This window comes from Neopsephotus bourkii, unplaced genomic scaffold (genome assembly GCF_033783945.1).
Source record: "Neopsephotus bourkii isolate Nb327-2 ecotype Australia unplaced genomic scaffold, CSIRO-AGI_Nbou_v1 NB_1572, whole genome shotgun sequence".
Lineage (NCBI taxonomy): Eukaryota > Metazoa > Chordata > Aves > Psittaciformes > Psittacidae > Neopsephotus > Neopsephotus bourkii.
In genome coordinates this window covers 7,406,119-7,429,478 of record NW_026902048.1, presented here as the reverse complement: position 1 = coordinate 7,429,478, position 23,360 = coordinate 7,406,119, and the positions used below count along the sequence as shown (strand labels likewise).

The following is a 23,360-nucleotide window of genomic DNA, read 5'->3' as shown; positions in this document are numbered from 1 at the left end:
CACAAGCCCTTGTCTGTCTTCAGCTGTGTGAAGTGCCTGTAAATCCACAGGGCAATAGCCAAAACACAGCATCACCCTAGTCATCATGCAAATCTCTTATGTCTCTAGAACCCTCAGCTAGGCTTAGCCAGCTTCCTCCTGTATTTTGGCCTCAAAAACACAGCTCGTGTCTTATCCCAGCCAATGGTTCTGCTCTTGCAAAATCAGGTATAAAAGCCAGCAAAATGTCTCCCCATGCCTTGAACTGTACTAGGCCCTAGACAGAGCAGTGCCAGAAACACTGGTCAACAACAAACTGGAACAGAAATGGGGACAAACTGGAAGGCATTTGCAGAAACTCCAAATTAAACCAGACTGAGATGCTCGGCACAATGCATTAGGGAAGATTAAAACACTTAATCTGCATAGCTTGGCTGAGCAGCACAACTCGACAGCTATTGCCTGGCCTCAAAGGAAGATGACAAACTGCATCCTGGTCCAGGGAACTGGCATTAGAGGTAATGAAGCGACACTAGTTTGGACAACGAGAGCTATTTGAGCAATTAGGAATGGGATGCGGTACCTGGTTCACCTATATCTAGACACAAATCTGTAGATCAGGAGAGGAAGCTTGACTTTGTGCAGCCCCTACTTCAAGAGCAAACACTTGCTGGGACTGCCCTACCCCAGGCACCACTGCATGTCCCACAGGGACATTATTTGCCCCAGATAGACACAGAGATCCTTGCAGATTCCTCCTTAGGCTGGCTTCAGGTTGTATGTGACAAACTACTGAGGGATATGTGGGTTGTTGCATTAAAGCTGGCAACACGGGTGTAAGGAGTAAGGTCCTGGATCACACAACACTTCAGCTCTTCCGAAGGACCGCACTCCTTCCAGCAGCACAGAAGTAGCTTACCCTTTTGTTGGCCCTCAGGAGTGGGGGAATCTTATCAGATCAGCCTCTGATTTCCTCTGTTTCCACAGCACAAGCAAATATGCAAAGAAGTAAGATGACATTTGGCTTCTTGCAGAGAACAGCAGATAATTTAGTGAGATTAAAGTACAGCCTCCTCTCCCACAGAAACCATCTCTGCTTGGCCTGACCTTGCTCTGCTGGAAGGATGCGGCTCGAGCGCCTCTCTGTGGATCTGAGCTTTTCTCCTCAAGCTCTCACAAGTCCCAATTCACAAACTGAGCTTTAAGATTTATTTTACTCTTAAAATACAGAGCCAAACTGCTCCTATTATATATACCCAGGTAGCACCTCGGAGTTCACTGAGCTTGGCTCTGAGCTAGGAGTTGGCGCAGCCAGAACTCTTATTACAGTTTCATCTTTTGATGGTGATATATGTGATACCTCTCAAGGCCTTTCTGTCGTTTCCAGCAGCAGATATAGCTCAGTCTGGTTCAGACTTAACAGCTGCCAAGGGCTCATGGAGTGACTGGGAATAGAAGAAGAGCTGGCAAGGGCATCTTCTTAGGAATAAGCAGTCAGGTGCCTCTGGTCCTCTTCAGAACGCGTTGTGGAGCTCAGCACACAGCTCCATCACAAACACACGTGTCAACACACTGATCATAGCAATTTTTCTGCATCCCTTCAAAGAAGCAGGAAACAAATGGTCCCCTGCTGAAGTCATGAGCAAAAACAAAGGCTCTTCATCAGCCTCCTGCAGCTGCTTGTTGTTTTCCTTTCTCTGTGGAGCCTGCCAGCTCCTGGTTATCTTGGCCAAGCACACGATTAGAGTTCTAGAGCAAACTCAAACTGCAAACAAACAAGCACATCTTGGGATGAATACACACAAACTGGTGGATACACAGTATGTCGAACTGATTAGCAGATTTTGTCCTGCCTCTTCTGATGCTAGGCAAGCCCTGCTCCTCTTCTGGATGGAAAGCAGATGGGATAGGATTATGGGCACAGATCCCCAAGTCCTTTACATTTGCACAAATAGCAAGAACTAGACCCAGTGCTGTTTGAGGGGCCACAGATTAATTGTGCTGTCTCTCTGCAGCATGGGAAGGATTTTAGGAATAGGAATTCCTGCCCTGAATAATCCCCTGTGCCCAGTTATGGCAGAAGGCCCATTGTTTCTTAAAGAACCACAGAAACACAATCATAGTTACTGCCACTGCAGTGAGAACAGAGGAAAGGATCTAGGATTGCTCCTTGTTCACTTCAGTGCTGAACCAGGTGGCTCAGTTTAAACAGGCGTTGGGGGTGGTTTGAGCTAACCCTCTTGACTTTGCACTGAAGCAGATGGCAAGTGCTCACACAACCCAGTATCAATATCCGTAACAATCAGGTGAGCTGTGAAGCTGTAATCTGTGGCAGATGGAAAATGACAGCACGAAAGGCTTTACTATGGCCCTCAAAGCCTTTCACAAAGGTAGCAAATAGGAAGGTTTAATTCAGATAGCTTTTCATTCTCCAGAGCAAAAACCAGGCACCTGAGACTGAAACAAGTGGGATGCTTCTCCCCTTTCCTACCTCCAGCACACACTGGGTGACTTTATGTTCAGAGAATGAGCTGAGGCCTCCCATCAAAACCCAGTCCAAAACAAGACAACTTGCTATGATAAAATTAAACAGGACCTTGACACTCGCGTGTCTACAGAGCTGAGCCTGCTGAATCCTTGACTCTCTGCATTGATGCTTTACCAAACCTTTGGGGGCATCACTAGAATGAGACTTGGAGAACACGCAGCCCATCCATGCACATGGATTGGAGGGGTTGCTGGCAGATTAGTCAGATTCCTTGTGGATTAAGCAGACATCCTGGAAGCAAGATCAGCTGTAAAAGGATGGAGGCTTCCTCCTGATTTTTATGTTCGAGAAATCGTATGTCTGGTCTGCTTGAGAATGGGTATTTTGGAAGATAACCAGTACAAGATGCAGGCAGGCTGAGAGCCCCCCAGCTGAGCAGTCAGGCTCTGCAGTTAATGTTTAGATGCTGTCAGTTTCCCACAGCACTACAGACCTGAAAATACTGAAAGACTGCCCAGGGAGCCCTCATAATTTTTTTGCTCAATCTATCAGGTATACAGGACAAGCTGCTAACTTTAATATTCTGGAGTAAGAAAAAACCACATGGATGCTTGGCTTTGCATTGTCCCTGCTAGTTCTTTGCCTTTTGTTGCCTATAGAAGGGGTGCTTCAGCTTTTTATGGCCTTTGACCTTGACCTGGCCATGCTCCTCACCTGTCTTTGGCTTAGCACAGCCCTAACTTCTGCGGACACCTCAGCTTTTATCCTTGGCTCAGTCACCAGTGCTAGCTTGACCTCAACCCAGAGAGCTCATCTGCACTTTTCCAGGCTGCAATTCCTTAGCAGTCTTATCCCAAAACTGCCTGCTTTGAAGTCAAAAGAAGCACCTAAATTGCAGACCATCCTAGCTCACACTGCAGTGTGTGTCCCTGCTGCTCAGTGCTGCTGTGTTCTGGGGGGGGTGACACTTTCAAGGCTGATTTGTTGCCTGGTTTGCAAAGAGCAGGTCTCTTGCTAAGCACAAGGATGTTGCTGCCATCTGGATCAGAGCAGAAGATGACACACATTGGTGAGCCCTGGCAACAGCATGACAGAGCATCAGTGACAAAATACCAGCCCTATGAAGAGCCAGAGACTTTTACTGGAGAAAAAGCTTTATTAAAGAGGAACACTGTAACACACCATATATCTGTGATGCTCCATGCCTCTGGGAGGATATCCAGCCCAGCTAAGCCACACAGGGGTTGGGCCTGCCAGTTCAATGAGAGGCCTTTCCTACTTCTAGACTCTTCCATCAGTAGTGTTTGTGCCTGATAGAGGGGCTTAGGCTGAGGGTTAGGTAAGGAAAGAGGCAGGGTGCAGACTTTTGTGGCTAAGCAGTGGCCTGCAAGCGGCTATTTGGGATGACAAATTGCCCTAGGCTGAAAAACAGCAGGATAGATTTGAATAGAGTTGCTGTCAAACTATCAGTGCTGGACTGTGGGGTTGCAGGACTGTGATAGTGCAGAGCCTTGCCTTCAGGATGAAAGGCTCACTACAGCTTTTTCTGTCCCTTCTTTTTCTGTCTCTCCTCATCCATGGCAGCTGCTTGTGCCTGCAGCCGGCTCCAGAATTCAGGCAACTGCTCCCTGAGTCCCAGCAGGCTCTGCTGCCTAGTGAGGGGAAGAAAAGGGTGGTTAAAACAGTGCCTGGTACTCAGACAATCTTAGCTGGTTTCCCCAAGGGTACCTGGGGCTCACTACAAATTAAGCAGCTCAGACTTTTGGTATCCAAAAACCCTCCGTGATTCCCTCATGCCACGCAGCACTCAAGTTTGCTCCTCTTAGCAGCAACAACCTCCACATTCTTCTTTGCCTCTTGGGTTCTGTAAATACAGGTCTCACTGCAGATGTACTTGCTCTGCTCTGGCACCAGTTCTCAGCATTCAGGTAGCAACATATCCCTGGTTGTGATGTCTCCCCAGTTTTTCTGGTATAAGGCAGGGAAGATTCTCCTCTCCAGCTTTATGAGAAGAAGGGACAGAACTGGTGGCTGGTAGCATAGTGTAAAACTTTTCTGCTCTTAACTAGCCAGACAGCATCACAGGATTCACCCCGGAGACAAGGAATTAGGGAAGACTACCCCGTAATATCTGCTGTAAGGTCATACCTGCACCCGCCTGTTCCATTTCAAGTTGGAGAATTGAGGCATAGTGAAAACAACAAACAGAAGAGTATCATTGACACGGATCTGGCTCCACGTTCGCAAAGGAATTCAAGGAAAAGTCACTCAATAACAAATGTCGCATTGCCATCTAGTGACGGCATGGACCCAATGCAGCAGATAAACTACAACCTCGGCCTGAGGGTGATGCGGACCTTCACAAATCGCGAAACCTCCAACACAAATCTACTTAAACATCAAATGAAGCTGTGAATGGAGGGGAGAAGCAAGGTACAAAGAGTTCCCAGCTCTGCCTGGCTATGGAGTCAAAAGGAAGATGGAGACACTTAAATGAGGATCATATTCCCTGACAATGCTCCCTGAACATCAGCCTTACCCAGACATAAATCTGTCACAGCACACAGAAGAACCCAGAGATCCAGGGTGAGATCTTGCATGGACCTGAACAACACCACGGCTTACAATAATGCAAGTGCACTCACCTATCAGGCAGAAGGAGAACCTTACCTATCACGTAAGAAAATGTTGCATCTCTCAAACCATGTCAGGTTCTGCAAGGGTTTGAGAGGCAAATCTGGTTCCTGTGGGAAAGCCTCCTTCAGTGGGTAGGAGTTGAAGTCAAAAAGGAAGATGGTGCTGCGACTGGCCAATGCATCTGCCTGCTGCTGCTTATCTCCTAGACAGAAATGAGAACAGTGAGCTATTGCATCAGGAGTCATCCAGTAAGAATTATCAAGGATCAGTACACAGTTGAATGCATCCAGTGACCATGTATCAAAGACCACCCCAGAGGGCTACCCACCTCGAAGCAGCAAGCACCAATTCACACTATCCACTGTAAACACCGGCTGCCAGGGGGATGCTACAGAATGAGAAGGTGGAATAATGAAGCAGTAAACAACCTGTGATGTGTCAGTACTCATCAGGGACACTTTGCCATCCCAGGAGAAGACCAGCACCTGAAACAGCAAGTTGACACTTGGATGTAAAACAAGTGAAGTGCATTTCCTGGAAGGAATATGGAATGACATTCAGGACTTCATATCCCCAGTTATGATGCTGGGGTTTTTTGCTTGGCCTGTCAGTTGTCACCAGGCCACAGCAGATCAAAAAAGAGGCTGTGCAGGGAACTTGAACTGGAATTGCTGTAGGCTAGGATTGGAAAAGGGCAGCAGAGCAGGTAGAAATTAATTAGATCCAGCCTCTTGCATGGCTGGCTCTGGTGAGCAGCTTTAAGTCCTTTTCTCCCCATGCCTGAAAGCTTTTTGAGGCCACCTGAAAGGTCTGGCTGGACTTCTGCTTGTAACTTCCTCACCATGATGCCTTCCCGTATCTGACCCTGACCCCTGAAGCTTCAAAGCTGACCCCTCTCATCTTTGCAGTTGGACCTGTCCCATGTGCTTCTCACCTCAGTGGTCAATTAGAAGACACTGATGCAAGTGGATGCTAAGTAAGATCACGGAAGAGAAATCCTTTGAGAGTGACCAGTTACATACAGACCTGTAACTGGTGCAGGAAGTCCCTATGCTAAAAATAGTTGGGAAATTATGTATCTGATTGCTCTGTTCTTTATCTTCTTGGCACCCAGTTACAGACATTACTGAAAACAGGATCCAGGGCAGAAGGACTTGTGTTCCCACCCAGCTCTTAAAGAAAGCTGGCAGTAATACTCACTGCACTGGGGAATGCCAGGACAGGCACCACTGCACTGACAGCAAGATTTGGATCTTGAGGCCTGTAAAACAGATTCAGACTTTTGCCACTATCCACGTACTTGACATGTACTGAGAGGCTGTGAAAATGACAAGGGCAGTTTGTGGCGCACTGGCTGGCCTAAAGTTCCAGCCAAGCCCCTTCCCTATGGAGACAAAGCCTGTCTCCTTCCAGGCAGGAACCCCTGAGGCCCATTCCTGTGCAAGCCTGCCTAGGAACTATGCTGGAGATACAAATCCCCTGCTTGCCATGGAGGCATGAAACCATAGCCTTTAGAGCAGCAGCTCCCTCCAAGTTGACCTTTCTTCACAAACCAAGGGGACAAGTGAACATAAAATTGACAGAAAGATGGCAAGAAATGCTTATTCTGACTTCTGGCAAGCACACAAAAGAGAAGTAAAAATTCCCCTGAGTACCAGGCAGAGGCCCAGCTAGCTGAACATCAGCCTCAGAGCACTGCTAAAAGCACTTGTGTTCTGGTGCATAGAAGAATCCAGAAAACCCCTAATTCTGCCATAAACATCAGGTTTTAGCACTGGAATTGATTCCTAGCAAAACCACACTTGCTGCTGACAGCAGTATGGCAGAGCTATCTGGGTAAAAGCAGTAGAAAGTTCTCTATTCCATAGAAATGTGGGGCTCCCTGCTGGACCTGACCACTGTTCCACATGGTTTCTTTGGCTGGAGTAAGCTCTGTCAGAATCAACCTCACCTGTTTGCCAGGAGCGTGATGCTGGACTTCTCAGCCCTGGGTGCTTTCACCAAGTAGAGAGCACTGTCTGTACATAGCACTAGAAGCTGCACGATGGGACAGGCAGGATCTGTACCAGGATGTGTCTCATCACTGGCAACTGCAGAACTCCGTAGGAAGTGGATACTACGGATGAGGCGTCCCTCTGGAATAGTAGTCACAGACAGGGGGTATCCTGGAGAAGCAAGGGAAAAAAAGGGATAGCAGTTTAGGAAGAAAAAGGAGCTGACAATTTATTCAAGGAAAGCTTAAGCACAGGTATGGCCTGCTCAGGGGCAGCAGACACCAGAAAATCCTGATGGAAGAAAATTCTTCTGACAGAAGAATCCCTGCATCATGGCAGAATAACACTGGCAGTGATAGCAGCCTGGACTGAAGCCAGCATAACCTCAAAGATGACCTGTGGGTGCAGTGGCAAAGCAGTGACTGTCACTGTCTCACAGCCTCAGGGGCAAGACAGCTCAGTCCTTGCTGCAGCAGTTCACAGCCCCTTACTGTGGATAGGAATGTCTCTGCAAAGGCCAGGGCAGTGATGCTGAATTGACAGCTTCTGGACAAGCATCCACTGAACAAATAAGTCCAAACTACTTTCAGATTTGCTTGTAAAGTCACTGCCAGTCCCTTGTTCCCACCAAGCCAGAGCCTTAAACTCCTAGGGAAAAGAGCAGCTGATCCACAGTGAACCCAATACACAGTTCCAAAGGGTAAGCTCACCTAGCTGCTTATCCCAGATAGTTATTGCTGCATCTTCACATGCCAGTGCCAGGTACCTGGAGCAGGAACTGACAGCTGAGCACACAATTGGAGCTGCACATGGCCACACAACATCAGGATTTGGATCGGAGTCTAAACAGAAGGACATGAAGAGAGCCAACTGTAAAAAGATGCAGAGCAACCTCTCTAATGATATTAGCATCTAATTTCCCAATAAAACATGCACCATTCTGTGGTCTCCTGCCAGTGTGGCTTCACTAAAAATACTGCCAGCCTGCACAACATGGAGCCCCATATCCAAACAGCAGCCTAACCCACACTATATGAGGCAGCTCTCCTGCCCATTCCTCATTGCCCTGAACCATGGCAATCTGGCTGAATGACAGGCACTGTCCACTGACTACTCCCACTCCCCACAGAGTGCTCTGTTAAAGAAAGCAAGATGTCCTTACCAACTTTCTCCTTAAGTGAATGGTTAAGTAAGTAGAAGCAGAGATTGTGGCTTCCCTCCCAGTGCACACTGATGCCAGCTGGAACATCTGGTACAGAGAAGGGGATGACAAAAGAGAGAAAGAGCCTGGAGGCAAAGAAAGGAACAATCCAGGACACCAGAACAGCATAAGAAAGCTCTCATTGAGCTCTCACAGTTTCTCTGGTGGGACAGAAACTCTACTCACACAGAAACTAAGCCAGAACAAAATTTTATCCAGGCTTACACCCTTGGATGTGGAATTGTTATAGTGCACCCCAGCCAGAGCCACTGAGCTCTAACTGGAGCTCAAAGTCATGCAATGACATGCTCCCAATGGACAAAAAGCTGTTAACCTATGGATTACCTGGCTGCACTTTTATTCCAGGCCGACCCTGTAGGATCTGGCTAGGCAGGAGAAAGTGAAAAGTAGCATGTCTGAAAAAAAGAAAGGAAGAAATATATCTATAATAAAGGTTTTGCTAAGTAGGCAGCACTGCAACAAGACCTGGAATGGCTCTAGCCCCTGCCCTGAAACCTTGGGATGAAGAATCATAGAATGGTTAGGGCTGGAAAGGATCTTAAGATCATTTAGTTCCAAGGAGGCAAAGCTAATACAGAGGCTTCCATCTACACTTGAAAAGTGCCCTGTGTTGGTGTCTCAGGGACTCAAATCCTGGTTGGTGCTCCCACTGACCTGGGCATCTCCTCTCTGCTCTTGCTCACATCCCCAACCTCCAGGTACTTTCGATACGTGCTGCGGAAGATTGCTTCTTGCTGCTTCCACTGGGAATCTTTGATTAGGTGATTGTACCCCAAGCCAAGCACACTGTCATCATCCACTTTCTTCAAGGCATCCAAAGGGGTTTTAAAACTACTGCCTGCATTGGGAACACAAAGGGGAAATGCACAGCTCTGGAGACACAGACACCATAGAGTGCTCAGAGACACTTTGACCATTCCTCCTTCAGGCTGGCATTATCTTGAAGAAGGACACACTGCATCTCTGGTGGGACTTTTCCCATCTTAGAACCATAGAATCACAGAATAGTTAGGGTTGGAAAGGACCTTAAGATCATCAAGTTCCAGCCCCCCTGCCATGGGCAGGGACACCTCACATTACTAAACCATGTCACCCAAGGCTCTGTCCAACCTGGCCTTGAACACCACCAGGAATGGAGCATTCACAGCTTCCCTGGGCAACCCATTCCAGTGCCTCACCACCCTAACAGTAAAGAACTTCTTCCTTATCTCCAATCTAAACTTCCCCTGTTTAAGTTTTAACCCATTACCCCTTGTCCTATCACTACAGTCCCTAATGAATAGTCCATCCCCAGCATCCTTATAGGCCCCCTTCAGATACTGGAAGGCTGCTATGAGGTCTCCACACAGCCTTCTCTTCTCCAGGCTGAACAGCCCCAACTTTCTCAGCCTATCTTCATATGGGAGGTGCTCCAGTCCCCTGATCATCCTTGTGGTCCTCCTCTGGACTTGTTCCAACAGATCCATGTCCTTTTATGTTGAGGGCACCAGAACTGCACACAATACTCCAGGTGAGGTCTCACAAGAGCAGAATAAAGGGGCAGGATCACCTCCTTTGACCTGCTGGTCACGCTCCTTTTGATACAGCCCAGGATACGGTTGGCTTTCTGGGCTGCAAGCGCACACTGAAGCCGGCTCATGTTCATTTTCTCATTGACCAGCACCCCCAGGTCCTTCTCCACAGGGCTGCTCTGAATCTCTTCTCTGCCCAGCCTGTAGCTGTGCCTGGGATTGCTCCGACCCAGGTGTAGGACCTTGCACTTGGCATGGTTAAACTTCATAAGGTTTGCATCAGCCCACCTCACAAGCATGTCAGGGTCCCTCTGGATGGCATTCCTTCCCTCCAGCGTATCAACCGAACCACACAGCTTGGTGTCATCAGCAAACTTGCTGAGCGTGCACTCAATCCCACTGTCCATGTCAGCGACAAAGATGTTAAACAAGACCAGTCCCAACACTCATCCCTGGGGGACACCACTCGCTACTGGTCTCCAGCTGGACATTGAGCCATTGACCACAACTCTTTGTGTGCGGCCATCCAGCCAGTTCTTTATCCACCAAGTGGTCCATTCATCAAATTGATGTCTCTCCAATTTAGAGACAAGGATGTCATGTGGGACAGTGTTGAACGCTTTGCACAAGTCCAGGTAGATGACATCAACTGCTCTACCCCTGTCCATCAGTTCTGTAGCCCCATCATAAAAGGCCACCAAATTGGTGAGGCAGGATTTCCCCTTAGTGAAGCCATGCTGGCTGTCACCAAGCACCTTGTTGTTTTTCATGTGCCTTAGCATGCCTTCCAGGAGAATCTGCTCCCAAGATTTTGCCAGGCACAGAGGTGAGACTGACTGATCTTTAGTTCCCTGGGTCATCCATTTCCCCCTTCTTGAAAATGGGGGTTATATTTCCCTTTTTCCAGTCATCAGGAACTTCACCTGACTGCCATGATTTTTTAAATATGATGGACAGTGGCTTAGCAACTTCATTTACCAGCACCGTCAGGACCCCAGGATGGATTTCATCAGGTCCCACGGACTTGTTCACGTTCAGGTTCTTCCAGTATTTGAAGGCAGGAACTAGGGCAAGTCATATGAGGACACAGCTTGCCTTGCATTTCTGTGACACTCTCCCTGACAGTCTCCCAGCATAAGGTCTGCTCTCTCCTCATCCTCAGCATTTACCTATAAATTCAGGACTCTGAGAGATGAATTGGGGGTGCTAGGAACTAGGAAACAACTTCCTCACCCTCCAGTGACAATGAAGCCAAGGGTATACGACACTCACTTCAAAACACACTGAATTATTTTGTGCTACAAAGGTGACACAAGAAATGGTCAGGTACGAAACAACTCCTGCTAAAAGATTACATGTAAGTACAGAAACAGGTCAGGAAAGGACCAGGGAGCTCATTACTGGAACTTTCTGACCTGTTCTGCAGCCATAAGGGCCATGATACCTTTGCCAGCTGAGGGAGGCTGCAAGTTGCAAGTACAGAATCAGTCCTGACCTGTAATGGGCTTTGGAGGCTTCACTGTCAGCAGCAGCACTGGGAGACTCAACTTCAGATCGACTTTATTTGCAGCCACAGGAGAGTCCTGCAACAGAAAATGTCAGCCTGAGAACTGTGTTGTGCCCTACACTGCTAAGTTTTCACCTTTCATGGAATCAAATGCTTTCTAAAGAAAGCGTATGCAAAGGTTGGCTGGCACTCCCTAGGAGATGCTGGGTTTAGGCTCATTCTTCAGGCCAGAAGCTTGAGGGAGGTCACTACTTTCCCAACAACATTACAGAAGATATCCTGCCCGAACACCTCCTTTTTGTGTCCTAAATAACCTCCCCTTCTGATCTTCCTAATCTCTCTAAATTACTCTTGTTGCAGCACAGGCCTCCTGTGGGTACAGCAAGGCTTAGAAAAATACAGAAGGGGGAAAAAAAGAAGCAGGACTAAAGGTTGCAGAGTGCTGCTGAATACAAGAACCATATTTTACTCCAGAGAGACTGGAGGAAGTCACATATCTGCTTGGCTGGGAACAGAAAGTCCTAACAGGGGACCAGCACCAGTGCGTCCCTACCATCACCCCATCCCACACATACTGACACTTAGCTAAACAGAAAAGGTCTGGCTAAATAATCAACCATGTCTGGGAAGGAAGAGGCAGAAACTTGGGTAGTTTACATGGAATCAGCAGAGGGAAAGCCTGGGTGTTTGCTTTTGGCTTGGCTAAGTTAAAGGGCCATTTGTCCTGAAGACAGGGCTGAGAAGCAGCTCCCTCTTAAATGGCCAGGAAAGTCTTTGCTGAAGGAAGAGGAAAGAGCTACGAGGCAGGTATCACAGAGGGTTATAGCTAGAGGTGCTGGGCAGAAAGCAACTGTGTCGAGAGGTGAAATCCAGCAGGGTGAAAGTGAGGCAGGAGAGGGTTGAGCACTGACTCAGCATTTTAAATTCCCTGTAACAGCTCAGGACATTCACTGAGGTCAGTTACCATCCGCGCAGAACCATCTGTATGCAGCTCCAGACTTTTCTGTCAAAGAACCAGAGATGACAGTAGTTAATGCAACCAGGCAGAGCCCCTGCCCTGCTCAGGCAGGTTCATCCATAATCCCACCAGGGTCCTCTTGTTTTTAGTCTAAAATAAAAACCCTGGCTCAGAACCAGACTCCCAAGTGGAGGTATCAGGCCCAATTTCCACTCTTCGTCACCTTTCCCCAGTAACATAAGGGAAGACCCCTCTGGGAATACCCTTACATATGGCCTCCTCAGATGGGGTAATGCTGTTGGGAAAGGAGCTGCCAGTTTCAGGGAGGGGCAGCAGGAGCACTAGCCCTTGGGATTAAGGGAACCTTGTTGGGAAGCCTGTTTTAGGAGAGTAAACATGTCCCAGTAACACAAAGGCCTTATGAAATGTGGGATGGGCAGCTGTAGAGAAACTGTAGACACATACTCCATCCCCCTGGGCCAATAGACTTGTTCATCCTGTATCTTGCTGTCACTGCAGGAGAAAAGCCTGGGGAGAGATCTACAGGCAAAAGGATATAAGAAAAAACAGCACAGTAGGAGATGGAACTTGATTGTACCGCAGATGCCTGGCTGGAACTCCTCTCCCCGCTAGTCAGCCCTAATGCAGCTCCTGGGCTCTCCTCCATCTCCTTCAGCCAGGAATCCTTAGGCAATCGGTAGATCTCCAGCCAAGCTTTTGTGCTGTCTGCATTGGGAAACCATGTTGAGCAATTGGAAATGAGAGAAAAAGGTCTTTCAAACAAGTAGCCCCTGATTTCTTATATCCTTAAAAGAAGATGTGGATATTTTTGGAAGCACAAAATTCCTGTGAGCTCCATGCAGCCCAGCTCTCCCCTCACTTCTGGCTTGACATGCTTGACTAAGACTGACATCTCAGCCTCTAGCTCAAGTCCTCAAGATCCCTCATCCACCAAAAACATGCCATGGAATGACTCAGTCAAATAATTTGAACTGTACCCTCTGAGGTAAAGTAGAAAGTGGGATGTGGTCACACACTGGTTCTCTGTGGATGCTACTTATCTCATTCTCAGCATATATTCAGGCAGATTTCACCAAACCTGGGTCCAGAAAACCTGCTGGCAGCAAATGAGTTGACAAAGGCAGCTGCCAACAAACAGAAGAACATTGCAGCAATGAGTCTGTTGTAGTGTTTTCAGACACTGCTTCTGTCCTGACTGGCTTATGTCTGCAGAGAAAATTTTTCAGGTCTACACATTTCCAGTGTAAAAGTGAGCCACAGTAAACCAGAGGAGGAACTAGTCTGGTACTTCTGGAGAAGAGGGGGAAACCTGTTTTCACTGAGCCTTCTGGGAACTGGGAACTACACTGACCAGTTCCAGAGACCTCACATTTGGGATCAGTCTTGATTCACACCAGGCCATTTGGAGAGGACATGGAGTGGCAGGAGCAGCTCTCAAAGCTGAAAGAGGGACTTAGAACATTAGGAACAGAATCCCTGTGAATTTAGAACACTTGGAGCATTTTAAAAGCACTGCTGCTGGCCCCTCTGCTACAACACAACAGCCTTCATTCATCACACCATGTGCACTTGCCTTGCAGTAGGACTCCTGCATAATCACCCTGTGGGGACAGCACCATCTCCACACAAGTACTTCTCTTGCTGATATCCTCCTGCCAAGGAAAAACAGGCATTAAAGGAAGGTCACTGATTCAGACAGCTCCAAGGCCTTACACAGCCCTCAATGGGGTGAAGGCCAGGCAGATTGTTGAAGAACAGGAATAAATATTGGGCTGCTGCTGCTGCTCATGACAGAAATTACTGAGGGCAATTAGTCCTCTTCATGATTGATTACTTACCAGCCCCTGCCCAGTGTCTATGGAATTAACTCAGTACTTACTACTTCATTTAGGATTTTAATGAGTAGGAAGCTTTCCTTGTGAAAGCAGAAGAAACAGACAAGCCCTGGAATAGAAATAGAGAAGTAGCATTAGGAGGAGGAGAAAAGTGAACAGATGGTAGCCATGCTCTTTGAGATGGCTGTGATAACACGTGCAGGACAGTGAACAGGACTACATTTTTTTCATGGGCTGAAGGAAGAATATCTCACTGCTTCCAGCACTAAATTTTTGCTGGCTTCATTAAGCCAGCACCAGCAAACATTTGATTGCACACAGAGATGGCTAAGCCAATTTGAAAAGTATCTCCACCAGAATTTATAGGCTTCACATGAATCAACAAACTAACCAGAGGGCTGTGCAATTACAGCTGCAGGAGACCATACCAAGCAGTGGTACTTTCTGTCCAAAGTGTTCCTAAAATTTACTGTACACCACCTTCAGCTCTGCAAATGCCTCTGCTACTCCACATAGGACACCAAACCCACACCCCCTACTAGCCACAAGGCCCTAGGGCCACTCTGCCACCCCACAACTGTTATCTAACACTCTCTTTGCAGGGCTTCCCAGGAAACCTGTCAGCCCTTCAATGTTCCTCCTGATTTAGCACTCTTCCATAATGTAGCTGCCAGCTCCAGAGCACAGCTATCCCAAGCTAGGTCAAGGACATCCACACCACACTCACCCATTTCATCCACAGCAAACAAGATGTGGACCTCATTTCCCAAATCCAAGGCATGGATAGCACAAATCTCTGTCTTGACTGCATCCCAAGCACAGACCTCCGTATAGTCAGATACCCTGAAGGCAGCCATGCCCACAGACAAGCCAACAAAGATGTATTTCCCAGACACTGCAAGGCAAGTGGCTGTTCCAGTTACCTACCAAGAAAGGGAAAAGAGGAGAGTACCTGACTGTTTCCCCAGTGGAGGATACATCAATACTCCTAATCTTTCACCAAGAGAAAATACTGATTTATTCTACAAGGGGGAAATTTTTGCCTGAACTTTCATCAGAAGAGCAGGGAAGAGGCTCTCATCTCTGTCCCAGAGACTGCCCTGTGTTGGCAATGAAAAAGTGTGCTCCCACATTTCCCCTTCCAATAAACAGAAGGGGCTTTAAATGCCAAGAACTCAGTCCTGCCATTGCTAATGCAGAGCTGGGATGGGATGCTGAAATCCTCTGGACAACCACAGAACTCCAGCAGATAGCAACATATCCTCATGGAATACCTGAATACCTCCATATAACGATGGGGAAGGCAGCGCTGCCCTTCTGCTCACAGTGCTTCCATTAGGGTGTTCACCATAACACAGACCTGAGTTTGCCCATTTATATGAGACTGACTAAACACCTTCTCCCTAGGCAGCAAGGGTGGAGCCAGCCTAAGAAGCAGAAGGTGAATTTACTTTAATGTCTGCTGCTCTGTTTTCAGAGAGGTGTGATAGATGGGAGGGAAGCAGAACCTGTCAGGCAAGCTCAGAAGCTGCAAGCTTTTGGAGTGAATCAGTGAGCTGGTGCTGGATTCTGAGGAAGGCAATGAACAGAAGAATGTGAAATCAACTGAACGGGTATTCTCTAGAAAAACTGCTACAGTGATTAACGCTGTCTCTGCTGTGAGGGGCTCTGTACCTGGAATTCAGCTGTAGCAAAGCATTCTGTGGGCTTCACTTTTAGTTTTTCTGCTTCTCGGAGCCTTTCCCTTCTTTCAATGATTTCCATCGCACCATCCAAAACCAGCATCACCAGTTTGGTGACCATCCTGACGGGCTGAGGCAGCGCATCGCGCTCTCGCTCGGGATCCTGCAGGAAGAAGTCTTCCCCGTCATCCTTTAGCCAGTCCTTCTCACATGGCGGAGGAATCTCCAGGGGATGCTTCCGGATATACACAGCCATGGTGGTGCCCTTCCAGATGCAAACCACACCAGAGATGCAGGAAGCACAGCGGATGCAGAAGAACGAAGAATCGGGCAGTATCTGCTTTCATGAGGTAATGGGGGGAAAAGATGATTAATGATTTCTAAGAGGGAAAGGAGATCATTTCAGTATAGATAACCCTCTTCTAGATACAGATATATAGATATAGATGATATAGATAACCCTTCTTTCAACTGGCTGTATCACCCCTGTGACCCAGGGGCTTTGTCATGCTCTGGGAATACCAGCCACACTGACTGCAGGGAATGGGAGTATAAAAGATTCGGCACTGACTTGTATTAGAATTACGCTAAAGCATTAAAAGCTATAAGTTTGTTCGTCATTAAATGACTTATTCGGTCCGGATCAAACCCCAGCACTCCATTCGGAGCGCAGGTGGTTACACTCGAAGTTACAAACTTCATTTCGGGTGCTTTCTGAGCCTCCCACTGTGCGGCGGGGCCGGGCTCCAGCGCCGTGCCTTCACACAGCGGCCTAACCTCACAGCGAGAGCCGGGACCCGACGGTCCGGTCCCGGCCGAAGCGGAACCGCCACAGCCGCGGCCTGGGAGGAACCCTTTAGCGGGGACACCTGCCCCGCCGTTGGCGGTTGCCGTGGCAACGGGGCGGCGACCAGCGCGGCCCGGCCGGGAACGCGCTCCGCAGCGGAAGGTTCCCCCGGCGGGGCGGGACCTGGGCGGAGCGGCCGCGGTGCTCGCACGCCTCCCGCCGCTGCCGCCCCTCCGCCGCTGCAGCCATGGAGGGCTTCGTGGAGTTCACCAACCGTAGCCAGGGCCGCGACCAGCTCTTCCGGTGAGTGCGGCCTCGGGGCCGGCTTCTCGGGCACCCCCGTGGGCCCAGCGGCGCCGTGGGGGGCAGCATCTCCAGTGGCGCTGCGAGTGACGGAGCCCTCAGTAGGGCCCTCACCCGCTTTAGGGCACCCTGCCTCGGGCAGGAGAGCTGCCTGGGCCCGCTGGTCCTTCTTGTGCCCCTGCCCCAGGGCTGGATCTCGCCCTGGCACTGCCGAGGTGCGAGAGGGGTGGCCTGAAGCTTGGGCATAAGCGCTGCCCTGCTGCTGCCGTGCCTGTGAATTGTCCGTGTTTCACATCTGTACCGTTCTCCTCGTTTTTTCCATTCCAGAGCCACTCAGTACACATGCATGTTGCTTAGCTATTTAATAGAGCGTAAGGCTGATAAAGAGAAGCTGGTAATGAAACTCAAGCATTTGGAGTCTAGCATGAGCTCTGGCCGCAAAAGTAAGTACCTGGTGTCTAGGGGGATAAGTCCTTCTTCGCTTGCTCCTTCCAGCAAAACAGCTCCTGGCCTTGCTTTTCCTGTAGTTAACCTACCTTAGGCCATAAAACCTCTTTAGGATGTTCACAGAGTGGTCAATGGGCCTTATTCTGCCTCAGCTTGCCGGGCTAGATAGGGCCAGATGGGTACTTATTACTCCCTCAGCCTCTTCTCCCATCAGGCAATCTGAATTACTGCTGGGAGAACTAGAGACGTAAGTTAAGTCAGCTGCAGAGATCAAGTTGTCAACTCTGTCCAAGGCCAGACCACAGTTACCATGCAGGGCTGGCTTGCTGCAGTGTCATTAGTCCTTCCAGCTAATGGGTTGAGACAGCCTGAGGTTAAGGATCATCATCCCAATAAAATCGTCTCTGAAGCTCTGTCCTTCAGTATGCCTTTTATATCCTACTTCACATAGTAGTTGTCTTTAGCCATTTTTCTCTACCAAGTCATACACTCTTCCATGCTTTTCTCATAGTCTTGCTGTTTACATCACTTTATTCTGTGTCACAGTTGCATCCATTACGGTTAGCCTGTTCCTGTGGTTGCATTGCTTGCTTTCCAGTTGACCTTACACCTACTTACCAATTGCTCGAGCTTGGAACAACTTCAGTATCTGAGACAAATATTCCAGTTTAATGTGTTACCATGGATGTGTTTTGTTGTTCTACTTAGCTCCAGTGTATGGCAATTTCTAGCAGAGAGGCCAGCTGGTTTATCAGCATAGCTGTAATTCTCTTGTTTCTGCTAAAGAAACAGCTAATAAATGGCAGTCCTGAATTCAGGACTCTTGTAGTTCCACTAAGCTTGGGTGCTGCCAACATCTGTCACTGTGACACTGCAGCAGGTTGCATAATATTGCACTAACATTCACAAGGCAAACCCCAAACTGTACAGTGGATGAAATCAGGCTTGTCATATGTTACAGCTTAAAATGGGATACACTGTTCCTGTTTGTGTAGGACTCTGACAAGTTGATGGCTGAGGAAGGATTTGGGTCTTAGCGTGCTAAGCATGTGAATCAACAGCTTTCACAGGAGCTCAGGAATGTTGTAGCTCATGGTTGCAGCAGGGTTAGTGCAGTAACATCTGTGCACAAAGTTAGGTGAGATCCAGTGAAACAGCTGAAACTGGAGGCTCTGTTTGTGTCCTATTTGTTGACACTGGCTTTTGCAGAGCTGTGGGTCATACTGGTCCAGAGGGCACCCAGGAGCAGTAGGAGAAGGCTGCAAGTCCTGGCTAGTAACAGAACTTGTGTGTAAGTCCCGGACTGGTGCAGGACAGAACTGGGATGCATACACCCCTTTTTTTGCTGATAGTAGCTATTTGCGCTGTGACAAGAAAATGCTTAAGGATACAAATGCCCAAAGGCCACTGAGTTATTTACAAGTACACATGGACAGCGACAGGTTGACCTGTGCAGGGCTGTGTCTCTGCAGTAAACACCATGCCATGCTAACCTTTGTGGGGTTTCTTGCAGTGTTCAGACTGGGCAACATGGTGCATGCCTTGGTAGCAGCCAGAAGAACTACACAGCTGCCAGATGTGGTTCCTCGCTTCTGCCTTACAGCCTCCAACCTGACCCGAGCCCTCTACTTCATCTGCGATGCGGTGCTGTGGTTGAACAGCGTCGGGCTCCAACCTGATATTGATAAGCCAAAGTGGCGGAATTGGGCTACCAAGTGCTACTACATTTCACTCTTGATGAATCTAGGCAGGGACTGGTATGAGATCTCCTGGAGGCTGGAACAAGCTATACAGGAAGAAAAGATAAAGGAGAACTCGTGCTGGGGCAAACACAGTCAGGAACTTAACAGTGTGAAAAGTGATGGTGTGCATGGTTTTTTCCTCCTGCTCTTTCAGATCTTGAAGAAACATCCTCCTTTACTGCTGGACTTGGTGAAGAATCTCTGTGATCTCTCAGGTCCTTTGGATACGCTAGGGATCTACAAGACCAACCCAGGAGTGATTGGTTTTTGTGGTGTCCTCTCCTCCGTGGTGGGAATCCTCACATTAGCCAGCCCACATCTGAAGCTGAAACAGTGACATAAAAGGAGCTGTATAGTATGCAGCAAGCCAACGCCTTTGGTCCTCTGATAGGTTTTTATCCTCCATATGGCACTTTCAAAATGGACTTGTCTCACAGTAACCTCAAGAGTCATTTTGTCCTCTGAATAAGTGATTTCTACCCTTTATTCTTCCCTGTGTCTTTTCAGATGAGTTCGGTGCCTGATGGAGTAAGTGGAGATGGGAGAAGGCATAAACAGGACTTGGAACATGGCTGCTAGATAAGGAAATATTGATGTTCCTATATTTTAATACAGGGTTGTGAAATAGCTGCTTAGACAGCTGCAATAGGTATATGACTCATAACTAATCATGTTTACACTGGAAAGCTGGAATTCCCTGATCAAAGGTCCCTACAGTCAGATTTTCTATAGTGGGCACAGGCAAGTTAGGAGCTGTTGTTAAAATGGCCTGAACTCAAGTACAGGTGTTCTGATGGGTTTGGGTTGATGGATCCTGCTGTGGTTTGTATGTAGTGGTTTGAATGCAGTGTGATGGTAACTCAAGAGTGATATGATCTCTCTCACATGCACTGATGACACTGGTTCTGTAGTCTAGTGAGTGCCAGTGTCCCAAGAAATTAGCACTGTGCTCTTCTCCTTCAGTGATGTGAGCCAAGGACCACTGGCCACCGGCTCTGACTTCTCCAGCAGCCCATGGCTGTGGGTTTTGGTGAAGGACTCATAAGAGAAGCTTGTCTGAGTGCTGACGATGCTGTGATTTGTCAGGAACTGGGTTTCCAAAGCTGTGAATCTGAAACCACTCACAAGCACTAAATATCCTAATACACGCACCTTAACTCCCAAACCCCTGTGATTGCAAGTGCAACGTTTTTCCATTAATCATATTGTGATAAGGAGCTTGTTTTGCTGTTTTAATTTTATGTGAAAAGTCCCAGTATAATGAGGAGCTTTGGAACATGCAGTTGAGGAGTTGAGCCTGGCTTAGAGCTTGTTGAGTCAGGAAAACTGCAAGGGAGTGTTTCTAGTTGTGTAAGCTCCCAGAGGGAAGGGAGTGGAGTTGGTCGTGATAATACCAAAATCCCCTGTGAGAGCTGAAGCTTAAAACTGGATTTGGGCATTCATGGGTTAGATTTTCCTATCTGGTCCTCCCTCCCCTCCTCTGCCATGACCACAAGGTTTCTTGTGTGTTGCCCCCCTGGTTGAATGGGTTCTACCATTTGAAATGCCTTATGTTTGCCCTGCAACTGCATTATTATTCATTAATTCCCTCGCTGGGAATGGTTGCCTGGCAGTGTCATCTGAGTTAAAAGAGAAATGCTGTGTCCAGCTGTCTAATGTGGCATAAAGTGTTTGTTGCTCCTGACTTTGCAGATACCAGTTCTGACACCATGAGGAAAATCTGCACATTATCTAGGAGACAAAATGATCATTATTCTTCATTAGAGTTAGGTCTGTGTGTTCTGCTGCTTTCCGGTATGAGAGCTCCTTGTTTAACCTGTCAGGAGATGTGCACAGAGGCTACTCTAACCTGGACCAAGGTACTTTCTTATTATTTCTGATGCTGTCTGAAAACAGAAATTAAAAGGTGCTGGTCCCCTTTATCAGAAAGCAAAAGCTCTGGAGCTGAATAGGCACAGTAGGGCAGAGCCCAGTTAAATCACTGTGGTCAGACTCGGAATTACTTCCAGTTTGAATCTGAAGTGTTAGCCTGCCAGTGAAGCGTTTTAAAAATGCAGGTTGCTGAGCAGGGTAAGTGTGCCTGAAGACCAGATGTGGCCTGCAGCAGCTCTTCTTTTTAGTATGGAAATGAATACCATTAAAAGTAGAGCTCGCTGGCAGTTCAGACCGTAGTGGAGCATTGTGTATGGGATATGTTGTCTTCAAGGGCTTCCTCTCCTTTATAACAATGGAGTAGTTTTTGCTGCTTTGCTCCTTTTGCCTTACAGCTCCAGCAGTGTGGAGCCCATCCCTCCCTTGGTCAGATTTGATCGTTATCCCAGTGAGTAGCAACCCCTGTGAAGAAGGAAGAGTTTTGATGATTTGGAAGCGGAGGTTTGGCCACCTTTTGTCTACAGAATTTCATCTTCTTGCAAAATAATAACGTATTATGAATTCTTCTCAGGGAGCTCTCAGATACAAACCACTTCTTTCACTGGTTTGTGAACTCATTTCTCTTTTTTCTCTTGTACTTTACCTGTGGGTAAAGGGAAATTGGTACTGAATAGTGCTGTGGCCCCAAGGCAGCTAGCTATACTGCCCTCTGCCCTGTGGAGGTAGAAGGGTGGTTTTCCCCTGTGCCAGGCAACACTGTGCAAAGCCCTGAGCCAGGCTTTGATGTTTCTCCTGTAGGGGCTGGCTTGCACTGGCAAGTACAGACTTAATGTGGGAGATGGGGCAGGGAGTTTTCAGCCTCTCTAAGGCTTACCTGTCCCATTCTTCATGATGTGGGTTGGAACATGCAGGAGTAACTCTCTTTACTGGATGTTAAGCACTAATAGTTGCCTTCTGCTCCCTAGCTGGAGGGTAGCAATTTGATGTACTTTAACATAATGTGACTGAAGCCATAAAATTACAATCACGTGGAGAAAATCCTTTTAGTGCCTTATTTTTGTATCTAATACAACAGTTGGAATAAGGACAGCTGCTTGAACACAAGCAATAAACTGAGATGAGCCTGGCACTGTGTCTGTGTGTGTAACTTATATGGTGGCATAAAGTGATGGAAGAAGGAATTGTCCCCCAGTCTCTGAGCTTTATGGGGGATGATACTGCCTGTAGTTTCACCTGGGTTATAGAGATTTCTTTTTGCCGTAGCAAGGTGGCAGCCAGATTCTTCAGGCTAATTTACAACCCCATTTCAGTTGCAGAAACATGAGGCAGTAACTACATGGGTACCAGGTAAAACTGCATATATGAAATGCCCTGAAACCAAGTGCCATCAGTTGCCCTTGAGTACCAGCAGTGAGAGCTGGAGCCTCGTGCCCAGCTACAGTGAAAGGAACGGCTGCACCTGCATTTTGGTATCTTAGAAACAGCTTTCCATTGGGGTGGATCTGCAGTTGTTTAACACCAAATGCCTGTTCAGATCAGGGAGTGAAGGGTGACATGTCCAGATGAGGTGGTGAGGGATGGAGCCAGGATAATATTAAAACGAGGCATACTGTTAGCTCCTATTCCCTGCAGTAAGAGTCTTGCAAACTTGGAAGCACCAAAATGTCAGTTCCTGAACAATGCACAAAGCATGGCATTCAGCAGTGTTTGAGCAAGCGTGTCCTTCTGAATTACTGATCTCTTACACATTGTGTAATGGAAACAGTTGACAGGAGAGTGGCCTTTGTGAGATATGCGAAGTAATCTACTTACAGACAAGGCCTTCCTAATGTTAATACCATGCTTGGTGTGGTATCTCAAGACATGAGTGAGCCATTTGGGATTCCCAGATGAGTGGCAAGAAGGATCAAAGGTCTAAAAACCAACATCTCCAGGGAGGGACCAAATGAACCGGTTCTGTAGAGGAAAGGTGACTGTGGGAGGGTGTGAGAAGGCTTCAGGTGTCTAAAAGGGTGTCATGAAGAAGGCAGTAAATTGGTCTTTAGGTCCATCCAGGAGGCAATACGTTCATATTGCAGCAAGGGAGAATTAAGTCACACTTCTTTTTGAACTGAAAATACAATCAAAGTCTAAATGGATTGCCCAGGAAGGCAGCCCTGAAGAAGAAAGTGGACTGACATCTGCCAGCAGTGGTTTAGCGGGTGCCAATACTGCCATAGGGCATGGAAATGAATTAGTTACCCCTCCAGATCCAAGTGTAAAGATACTTTGCAGGTCTGTGGGGATCTGGCCATAGCATATAACTGGGTATGGAGCAGACTGCAGAGACCAGGCTATAAAACAGCTTCCCTGCACCCAGCTGATGTGGTGAGCTC

General features: G+C 47.8%; 2 protein-coding genes across 3 annotated transcripts; one reads left to right on the top strand and one right to left on the bottom strand.

Moving 5' to 3' along the window:
• Nucleotides 1-3,603: 3,603 nt before the first annotated feature.
• On the bottom strand, nt 3,604-17,480 carry WDR93 (WD repeat domain 93). 2 transcript variants are annotated; one of them, XM_061371358.1, is made up of 17 exons: nt 17,376-17,480; nt 15,827-16,171; nt 14,880-15,075; nt 14,197-14,261; nt 13,887-13,969; nt 12,895-13,018; nt 12,303-12,341; nt 11,327-11,414; nt 8,975-9,158; nt 8,645-8,715; nt 8,261-8,347; nt 7,809-7,940; nt 7,056-7,269; nt 6,305-6,365; nt 5,433-5,589; nt 5,138-5,306; nt 3,604-4,119 (listed from the first exon to the last, which is right to left on the bottom strand). In XM_061371358.1, the coding sequence occupies exons 2-17, from the start codon at nt 16,088-16,090 to the stop codon at nt 4,002-4,004; spliced, it is 2,052 nt and encodes a 683-aa protein (XP_061227342.1). In that variant the 5' UTR covers nt 16,091-16,171; nt 17,376-17,480; the 3' UTR covers nt 3,604-4,001. The 2 variants fall into 2 exon arrangements, with proteins under 2 accessions (XP_061227342.1, XP_061227341.1); XM_061371357.1 differs by lacking the exon at nt 17,376-17,480 and adding an exon at nt 16,612-16,626.
• Nucleotides 16,755-21,675, top strand: PEX11A (peroxisomal biogenesis factor 11 alpha). The gene is made up of 3 exons (XM_061371360.1): nt 16,755-16,924; nt 17,252-17,367; nt 18,885-21,675. The coding sequence occupies exons 1-3, from the start codon at nt 16,869-16,871 to the stop codon at nt 19,448-19,450; spliced, it is 738 nt and encodes a 245-aa protein (XP_061227344.1). The 5' UTR covers nt 16,755-16,868; the 3' UTR covers nt 19,451-21,675.
• The last annotated feature ends 1,685 nt before the right edge of the window (nt 21,676-23,360 follow it).

Bases quoted from the DNA above. Each gene is read 5' to 3' on its own strand.
- PEX11A (XM_061371360.1), top strand. From the start codon at position 16,869: ATGGAGGGCTTCGTGGAGTTCACCAACCGTAGCCAGGGCCGCGACCAG. The intron at 16,925-17,251 runs GTGAGTGCGGCC...TTTCCATTCCAG, and splicing joins GGCCGCGACCAGCTCTTCCG to AGCCACTCAGTACACATGCA. The intron at 17,368-18,884 runs GTAAGTACCTGG...GGTTTCTTGCAG, and splicing joins CATGAGCTCTGGCCGCAAAA to TGTTCAGACTGGGCAACATG.
- WDR93 (XM_061371358.1), bottom strand. From the start codon at position 16,090: ATGGCTGTGTATATCCGGAAGCATCCCCTGGAGATTCCTCCGCCATGT. The intron at 7,941-8,260 runs GTAAGGACATCT...CCTTCTGTTTAG, and splicing joins TTCACTTAAGGAGAAAGTTG to ACTCCGATCCAAATCCTGAT. The intron at 4,120-5,137 runs GTAAGGTTCTCC...TCCCCTCACTAG, and splicing joins AACATTTTCTTACGTGATAG to GCAGCAGAGCCTGCTGGGAC.